Here is a 10,000-nt window from a genome sequence, read left to right as displayed (position 1 = left end):
GTAAGTCAATTACATAATAAACCTAAGTGCTCAACCAACTGGTACTTATTTTATCAACCTGAAAGGATGAAAAGCAAAGTCAACTTCAGTGGAATCTGAACTCAGAATGTAAAGATGGATGAAATGCTGCTAAGCATTCTGTCAAGTGTGCTACCGGTTCTGCCAGCTTGACACCTTCACAAACGTTTATAATACTGGTTTGAGGGGAGGAGATAAGTTGGTTACATCAACCCCAGTGCTCAACTTGTACTTATTTTATCAACCTTGGCAGAATTTGAACTCAGAACATAAAGAAGGATAACAGTTCTGACAGCTTGCCACTCTCACAAACATTTATAATATCGACAAGAATTTGTATGACTAATAGGCATAGGCTTATAGGTGCAGGTATGGTTGTGTAGCAAAAATCTGACTGAAATTTGAACTATAGCTCTCAGATTTTCCCAGTCTAGGACCACAAACTAATGTATCTCATAAAAGGCATTAATGCCTAACATGAATATAACCCAACCAATCAATACTGGCTGGCTTATGTCTGGGGTGGCAAATTTCAAAAGAAGTAAGCAAATTTTACTGTTAAACAGTCTCAGTGAAGATTCTAGAACTTTTGTGCTGATAGTGATAATCTACAAGTGAATTAAACTTTTAGCATTAATCCATGTTTACACAGATCATGTTGCTTTTCCCCCATATGGTAGTCTCTCACTTATTCAACCTCAGACCAGAACCTTAGATAGCTAGTGGCTCTGGCCTGAGGTTGAAGAGGTAAGAGACTATCATACAAAGAAAAAAACAACAAGACCTTTATAAACTAGGGTTTGTATGGGTCATGTACACTCTGTAAAGTGATTGCCATTAGGAAGGGCACCAAGCATAGAAACTATGCCAAAACAGACAATGGAGCTTGGAACAGTCCTCTGGCTTATCAACCTTTGACAAATCATCCAATCCATGCTAGCATGGAAAACAGACATTAATATATATACACACCCACATACATACACACACCCACATACACACACATATATATATATATATATACACACACACACACATACATTGACTAGCTAGACTGTTGATGTCAGCTATTGTTGCATAGCCTGTTAGCCCTACCCAAGCATAACTGTAGCTTACAGATGTTGGTTACATAGACATAAAGATATAAAGTGAAATAGTTATAACTAGGAAATGAAAAGTAAATTGTAGAGAAGTTACTGTCATAGCACAGTAAACACCATAGAGTCATGGGAACTTTTTGCCATACAACAATCATCACCCTACCACAACTACCACCATACAAGTTGGCGTTAGGAAGGGTTTGGCGTTAGGAAGGGCATCCATCTGTAGAAACTCTGCCAAATCAGATTGGAGCCTGGTGTTGCCATCCGGTTTCACCAGTCCTCAGTCAAATCGTCCAACCCATGCTAGCATGGAAAGCGGACGTTAAACGATGATGATGATGATGATGATGATGATGATGACAACTTTTGAGATTACTTACATGAAGTATACTTTTGACATTCATTACACTAAGGTTGTTCTTGCGAGCATTCTCTTCCAGCCTCCGATCCATCTCAAATTCAAAGTCAGAACTTGAATCAATTTCCAAATCTAATTCAGAAGATTCTGTATCTGACTTCTCAGGAGGAGGGTTTGTCGTTCTTTCAGACTTTTTACTTCTTTTGGCACTAAAATTTAAAAAGAGAAATTTTATATCATTAAACCTAAGAATATTGCAGTTAATTTCTTTTTCTTTCACATTTTCAACAATAGTTTACTTATTCCAGTATCAGCTGGAGTTGGATGAAATACAACACATATTGACATAAATAGATGTTGCTTAGCTCTGTTGCCTTGCCAGCATCAAATTTTGATGGAATCATAAGGCCTGTGACATACAACATGCCTTGGGGCATCTAAACCTAGCAAAGTGTAACCCTCTCCAAAACTAACAAGTAATTTCTTCCAGAGAGAGAGAGAGAGTCAATCCCATGAGCAAAGTTCTAAATAGCCTGGAAGCTTAAGAGAGGAGAGATAAGAAAGAGACAAGGAGAGTGAAAGTTATGTCTCTTGTGAAAGGAATGGAAACTAGAAATTCAGTTTGTTAAATTAATCAGATGAAACATGAGGAAATTGCCTATGTCTGAGATAATCAACAACCTAAATAAATCTATTTACAGTGCCATATGAACCACCAAACTCATTTGGTTGTCTGGTATCATTCAATCCAGTCATTCATGCTCTTCAACAAAACACAGGCAAATGGTAGGCATTTAGCATCAGGTATGTTGCCAAAGTATTAACAAAATTCCAACAGTTCAGCCAATGGGACAATTGTACATACATTTCACAGAAGTTTAGTATCATGTACAAGGAATAAATTGGATCTTTATTAATTTTACCATGTATCTGCTCCACAGCAAGACACCTGTTTCTGCCTCTCTCTCTCTCTCTGTCACACTCTAACATTTCATCATCTGATACAAGATCATTTCCACCAATGCCACCTCACCTCTCAAAATTCCTTGTCTTGCAAGTTACTTGGTGACCCTGCCAGTGTTGGTGCCATGTAAAAAGTATCCAGTCCACACTGTGAAGTGGGTGGCATTTGGAAGGGCATCCAGCTGTAAAAACCATGCCAAAACTGACCTCACCTGTGCTAGTGCCACATAAAAATCACTGAGTCCACTCTGCAGGGTGGTAGGTGTTAAGAAGGCATCTAGCCATAAAAAACCATGCCAAAATAGACACAGCAGCTTGGGATAGTCTTCTACTTGGCCAGCTCGTCAGACCATCCAACCCATGCCAGCATGGAAGGTAGACGTCAAACGATGATTTATATAAAATAATGGGTTTGTTTCATTCTTTTACTTATTTCAGTCATTTGACTGCGACCATGCTGAAGCACTTCCTAATGATGTACATATTCATTCTTAATACAGTGCAGCAAATTCGAACCTGAATATGCTAATTCCTGTTCAATTTCATCATTGAAGAATGCATCAAGAATGAATATGTACATCATTTTAATTACCTCTACTCTCTGTGCACAAGAGGAATTACCATTTAACATACTTACCCTAAATTTTTCTTCAAAATACTACGAATGAAAGATCCTTTCCTCTTTCTTTCTAGTCTCTTCTGTTTGTCTGATTTGTGAAGCTGGGTTGCTAACTTCCCACTTTCTGAATTTAGAAAATTTAGTTCATCACTGATGAACTGAAAATCTGGCTGGTTTTGGACACAGTCCAACTGACCAGACTTGTTAGTAGCAAAAGTCTTGTTAGACATTCCACTAGAATCTGAGAATGTTGGCTTTTTTATCACAGACAAGCTAGGTTTTGATAAAACTGAATCTTTTAATTTAAAACTTTTCTTTTGACACTGCAAATACTTAGTTCTGTTTCTCAAAGGTTTGGATGTGGATTTGGAAGGGGGTGTCTTTGGAGGAATAACAATGACACTTCTTGGAGAAAGACAAGTGTCATTGCCACTTGCAGAGTTCTCTGCAACACAATCAGTTCTAGCTAAAAAATCTTGGTTATTTTCATTTTTTGCTTTCACCTCTGGTTGCTGCCTTTGTTGATTGTTGCTAGCCAAGTCAGATTTTTTGCACACTCTCCTACAAGTTCTGCTGGAACTAGACTTTGATTTTTCTTTATCTACAACAATAGATCCATGATTGGATGCAGAAGAATTATTTTTAGACGAATAATTTTTTACTTGATTAATTTGCTTTTCATTGCTATAATCCATCGGAAGTTCCCTAACACCATTTTTATCCTGGTTTTTAAGTGTATCGGGAATTATATTGTTTTCTATAGTACCAGTAATATCTTCTAAGTTTCTCTGATGAAAAGATACCTCACTAATTTTACCATCTTCTTTGAGATTACTGTGAAAATTAGATTGATTATCAAGATTAGCCTCAATTATTTTGTTCTCTACTTCAGATGAAATCTCTTTCTTTTCAGCTTCATTTAACAATTCAACTGGTTCAGCATCAATATTGGCAACCTGGCATTCTACAGCTGACTGGTCACAACTCTCTTCTGTCTTATTTTCTTCTGCTTCAATGTCAACAACTGCTGTATCAACCACAGAATCACTTTCTACATTGGCACTAACTGAGTGCATTTCCGTTATCTTTTTTGTTGCCGATAAGATTTCAGGAGATTTCTCTACTTGTTTTGCTGCAGTGACAAGTAATTTCTCAGCACTGTTGCTGCCATTCTTGTAATCATCTTCTCGAGGAGAACAGACATCAATCTTCTTGACTAATTTATCATTACCATGATCTTCACAAGACTCAATCACCACAAAATCAACTTCTTTCTCATCCATACTGTTGGGCACTGTTCTGTGTTCTTTGGAACAGGTATTGCTAGAGAGAAATTTTTTCAGTTTCAACACTGACTTAGCTTTAAATATACGACAAGATTTATGAAATGCCAAAGTGTTTTTACGAGCTTTCATTTCTCTATAAGGCCGATAGTAATGGCTTCTTTGAGAAAATGAGAGATTTCTCCTTTTCTTTTTATATTCAATTGGAGAGAAAAATTCTGGCATTTCATTAAATATTTCTTCCGAATCATTGCAGGAATTTAAACCAAAACATAATTTAAACAATTGTAAAAATGCCCTTTAAAGTCAAAAGTTCTGTCTTCCAATTTCCATGCATCTTTGAAAACTCATTGAAAAAAGATTGGATAAATGATTAAGTTGATATTTGAGATCTTTAGTTCTTGAAGCTGAAATGAGAAAAAATAAATAAAAATGATTACAACAAAGGAAATATCTAAAAATCTAATTATTTAAAATCATTAATTTAATAATTGACAATTTATTACTAGATTTTCATGCCAGTATTTAATTGTATATGTAAAAAGCTTAGAATCTAAAGAAGCCCATATTATGGCCAATCCAGCAGTGATCAATCCTTGTAACTGGGTTTGCTTCAAGCAAAACCATGTGCCTGAAAAGCAGATCAGAAGTTTGCTTTGTAACTATGTGGTTTAGGGTTAATTCACAGTGTGCGCCAGAGGGCAGATGTCATCTACTGACCAATTCTTCGTGAGAAGGGAATTGGAAGATAGAAATTGTAAAATACCTGTCATATGTGTGTGTGTGCTTCTATTTTCCCCTTGTCTTGAAGTTGTTAGTGAGCTGTATAAAAACAAAATCAGTGCCTACACAAACAGTATCAGTGTTTACAACCTGGCATGAAAACATGTCCAGTCATTGAGCTGTTCATTGTTTGAAGGCCAAGGGAAAATATTATCTGACTTGAAAACAGGTAAGCAGTGTTAACAGAAAGAGCTGCCAACCATAGAAAAACTGCCTCAATAAGTTTCATCTGTCAGCATGGAAAAATGAACTTTAAAACAATGATAATTGTATATGGTTAATGAAACTTCATTCACTCTATTACACTTTACTCACTAATTCCTACCGATTCCTTCAATGGTAGCCAGAGGGCATCTGGTTACATGGATTATTTGGAGATCTCTGTGATGCTAATATTTCCAGTGGTTGTGGAAGGTTCAACATTCCTGTTGACATCTCCAACTCTCAGCAGATGTCTTCACAAATACCAACAGATGTACACTGCAACAAAGAAGGCAGGAGTCCTATATGAGCTGCGAAGAAAGAATTACTGACCACAATATGATCCATACCTTCTTCTTCTTCAAGAAACATTGGTTGAGTAATGTAAACTTGGCAGACAGACTGAATACAACTGATTTCAGAATGCATGGCTGTGTGGTTAACAAGTTTGCTTCCCAACTACATGGTTTTAGGAGTCCCACAGCATGGCACTTTCGATCAGTGTCTTCTACTATAGCCCTAGGCCAACTAAAGTTTTGCGAGTGAATTTGCTTGATGGAAACTGAAAGAACCCCATCCTATGTATGTGTGTATGTTTGTATCACCTTGTCTTGACATTGTATGTTTATTGTAAATGAATGTCACTGTCATCACAAGCAGTGTCATTGCATTCTAAAATTCTGCAAAAATGTCTGGCTGGAGGGAAACAGATAAAGGTTGCCGACAGGAAGGGCATCTGACCAAAATCTACCTCAATATACTTACATCTGACCCATGCAAGCACGGAGAAGTAGATGTTAAAATAATGGTGACAACGATAGTGGCAGTGGTGATGATAAAGTACTTTAAGATGGTAGAGAACATCCTCTACAAAACAGAAGTGGACCAGAGAAGAACTGGGAAGTGGAATTTCAAAAAGATCTTAGAAGAATATTCTCATGAAACATTCAACTATTTAAAGCAATAATAGATTTCTTCTGATAGAATAAATTCTAGAATACAAAAGTATTATTCTTTTTGACGATATACAGTAAGTAAGGCAGTGAAATTGAAGACTCCGTATTCAACAGTTCATTCTCATTTCACATGCTGTCATGATAAACTTTGTCAGTCATCCAATTATGCATCAATTACCACCATCAATCATCTGAATCAGCTTTCTCATTACTTCTGTTACTATCTACTGTGTTGCTAGTTACAAAACAGAGAGGTTAAGAAATCCAAAGTCAATATAATACCAGTCATACTTAAATCAATTGACTATACCACTTCTATTTATGACCATGTTCCAAATGTGACAAATCAGTAATGTTGAATGTTCCAATCAGTTGTGTGTGTGAGGAGACTGAGGACATAGAGTTGTTTAAAAGTTGTGCTGTAGTATGGTGTGGAACTCTACTGCACACCTCATCATGCAGTGTTAGGACCAGGGGAAGGCAATGTGACATCCTAAACATGTGACAGTTTGTACAGACATTTTCTGGAAATTTGGTTGTCATGGTAACAATGATAATATTTGATTTGGTCATTAAAGCATTAAACTGTTATTAGCCGATATTTTGATTTAATTATACATTAAAGAGCATTGACAGGAATTGGGTAAGAGAGCAAGTAGAGCAGCGTTAGTTGTTGGTTGACATAAATGTATAACATTTATGATGATATTAAAATGTTTCATAAATGGGCAAAACAGAAAACAAATAACTTCTGCAACTGCATTATTATTATTATTATTATTATTGAAAGCTGGTAGAACCGTTAGTGCATCGAACAAAATGCTTAGCAGCATCTCTTCTGTCTTTACATTCTGAGTTCAAATTCCACCAAAGTTGACTTTGCCTTTCAATTCTTCCAGGCTTGTTTAAATAAATACCAGTCAAGCACTGAAATCGATGTAATCAACTAGATCACTCCCCACAAAGTCAGGTCCTATACGTATAGTAGGATTATTATTATTATCATTAGTAGTAGTAGTAGAGAAGGTTAGTAGAATCGTTAGCGTGTCGGACGCAATGCTTAGCGACATTTCTTTCGGATCTTTATGTTTTGAGTTCAACTTTGCTTTTCATCCTTTCAGGGCCGGTGTAATCAACAAGACCCCTCTTCCAAAATTGCAGGCCTTATATCTATTGTAGAGAGGATTATTATTATTTGATGGAAATACATTGTCAGCAACACTGTTAAAGAGAGCAATTCAGAAAAATTAGCTTCTTTGAAACATTTTAATTTCACTTTCATAACGAAGATGTTATGACAGTTTCAAATAGCAGAAGCCTTCACTTAAATAATAGCTAATATTTTTATATGGAAAATATTTTTTTTTTAAAGTTAGACCCCCATAATTCAATGTACTCCATTAATTATGAATTTAAGGTTTTGTTCCTGTAAGAAATAATTATATTGTAGCAGTTGTTACTGTATGACAATTGATGACAAAGAACTTATGATGCTGAGATAAACTTCGCATGTGAACAATTTCCTGCAAAAAAAAAAAATAAGATAAAACATTCAAATAATTATAATCCATACCACGATACTGTCCATAATGGGAGAAATTTAAAAAAACAAGAAAAATATTACAACAACTAAAACATATAAATACGGTATTATGTTTGAAGAAAATATCAACTGTACGGTGGGTGCTGAAATTTGCTAAACTTGTAGGGTAATAGCTGATTACTAGGTTAAATTTGAACAATAGCCAAACCCCTTCAGTTGAAAAAAAATAAGAATCACTACAAACACATAGAATATACGCATTATTTAACAAACAACTTTGAATAGTCGTTATTTTATAACCGACTACTATATATGTAATGTTCTTGATAAAATACGTGAATATAGTACTACAGGACCTTTCTGTATGCTAATGATAAACTAATTTGATACGTCTTTGTTGTCCACAATATTTAAGAGACCATAAATGTTATAGTATCTAGGTGAATTTACTTTTACCGATTGAAACATCATTAAATACTTGAAATAATTCTCAATATAAGCAATATTATATATTCAAACACAATACTCGAACCCACACTTAACTCTTTAAAAACAACACACCGAACATGCATATATATATATGCATATATATATATATATATATATATATATATATATATATATATATATATATATATATATAATTTCATGATGGAATAAAACCAGTGTTTAAAAAATATACTGATCTCAAATTATGTTCTAAACCTAACTTGCTCAGATTCGGAAATAAATATGATCGCCAGCAGACGAATATCAACCATAATGCAGCTTTCGGAGAGAAGTTCGATAGTTGCAGAGAAAATGCATAAATGCGTGCAAAGCAAAAGATAGTTGCTTTGCAGAGAAAAGCGAACGAGCTTCTACCTCACATTATCATCTATCACAAGCTGAATCGCAGGGGAAACAAAAGAGGATAATTTTGATCGTGAAAATCTTAAAAGCTTTCTACCACTTAATATAGCTACAACGACAATCTGATCCCCTTGCAAATAAAAATATAATAAAGCAAGGTAGGTGCTATTTTCATCGCCGTGTTAGAAGGGACCAGTCTTCGCTGACAAGTAAAAACAACGATATATGCTGATCTCAAAACGTTTCGGCTTATTATCAAACTTAGCACACATTGGATATAGTTAGATTGGATATTTACCTATATACCTGTAGCTCCAAAATGTAGTCAAATTTTCAGAGAATAAATAAATATTAAAGAATTTCGCTTGTTTTTGGTATCCACCATTTTCCTGTTATTCTACTGCCGCCACACTTTCAGAATGAGGCTAAGTAAACATCCCGGTGCTAACCGGTAACCGCCATTGCTATGTTCTCTGTGTAAATATATTCCTATTAACAAAAAGAGTGAATTATTTCTCTTAGATTCGTACATCGAATATTAAATATTGCAAAAGGATTGAAAAGCTACGGAAGCGGTTTTGTCTTCAATTTATTTATTTTTTTAATGGAATATATTATGAATATAGTACTTTTTCAAATTTATTTTTATACGCATTTTATCAGATATAAAAAAAAACTTAAGTTATTATGTGACGGGTACAAGTTTTGAGCAATGCATGTTCGTGGAGAAATGCAAGAACTTTACGTTTTTATCTATTAAACCTTACAAGTTCCATTGGGTGATTAAGTCATACTGCATTCATTTATTCTATGCGTAATTTATAAACTTATTTATGCATGTGAGGTGATAGTATAAAATATTTTACTCTTGCCAAATGAGTATTCTTTGTTGAACCTTATAACACGGATTAATTCATCATATATATATATATATATATATATATATATATACATGTATGTGTGTGTTTATTCAAATTTATTGAAACATGTGAAGATAATTAAAAATATAAAGAATTAACTAAAATTTAATATAATATTGCAAAATATAAACTAAATTTTAAACTGCACAGTCAAAATAACCATCACCTCGAGCAGTGGACAAATTAAATATTTTATAAGAAAAGAAAAAAAAATTTTTTTTTTTTTTTCTAGAGTTCTTCAGTCGTATGTATTCAAGAGAAACCATTTATCTGTGTTATTTCTTATTATTTTTAATGCAAGACTCCCGTGCAGATTTTTATTTTCCACGTCACCCAATGGAGAGGAAGGAAATACATGCGCAGAATATGGCTTCCAACAAGTCTTTTTTATCTGGTTTCTT

The 10,000-nt window shown here is 34.5% G+C and overlaps 1 protein-coding gene across 3 annotated transcripts in view; it reads right to left on the bottom strand.

The window, feature by feature from the left end:
• LOC106875903 (GON-4-like protein) overlaps positions 1–9,156 on the bottom strand; it is a 78,562-nt gene extending 69,406 nt beyond the window's left edge. The window contains exons 1-3 of one of the 3 annotated variants that reach the window (XM_089358785.1): positions 8,978–9,156; positions 3,080–4,751; positions 1,502–1,688 (exon numbers count right to left, since the gene is read on the bottom strand). In XM_089358785.1, the coding sequence (XP_089214911.1) occupies positions 1,502–1,688; positions 3,080–4,569 (1,677 nt within the window). In that variant the 5' untranslated portion in view covers positions 4,570–4,751; positions 8,978–9,156. The remainder of the gene's footprint in view (positions 1–1,501; positions 1,689–3,079; positions 4,752–8,977) is intronic. The other 2 variants (XM_089358786.1, XM_089358787.1) reach the window with 2 other exon arrangements.
• Positions 9,157–10,000: the final 844 nt, after the last annotated feature.

This window comes from Octopus bimaculoides, chromosome 10 (assembly GCF_046866305.1).
Source record: "Octopus bimaculoides isolate indiv1 chromosome 10, ASM4686630v1, whole genome shotgun sequence".
NCBI classification, from domain to species: domain Eukaryota; kingdom Metazoa; phylum Mollusca; class Cephalopoda; order Octopoda; family Octopodidae; genus Octopus; species Octopus bimaculoides.
The sequence above is the reverse complement of the archived record's forward strand: the minus strand, read 5'-3'. Positions and strand labels throughout refer to the sequence as shown.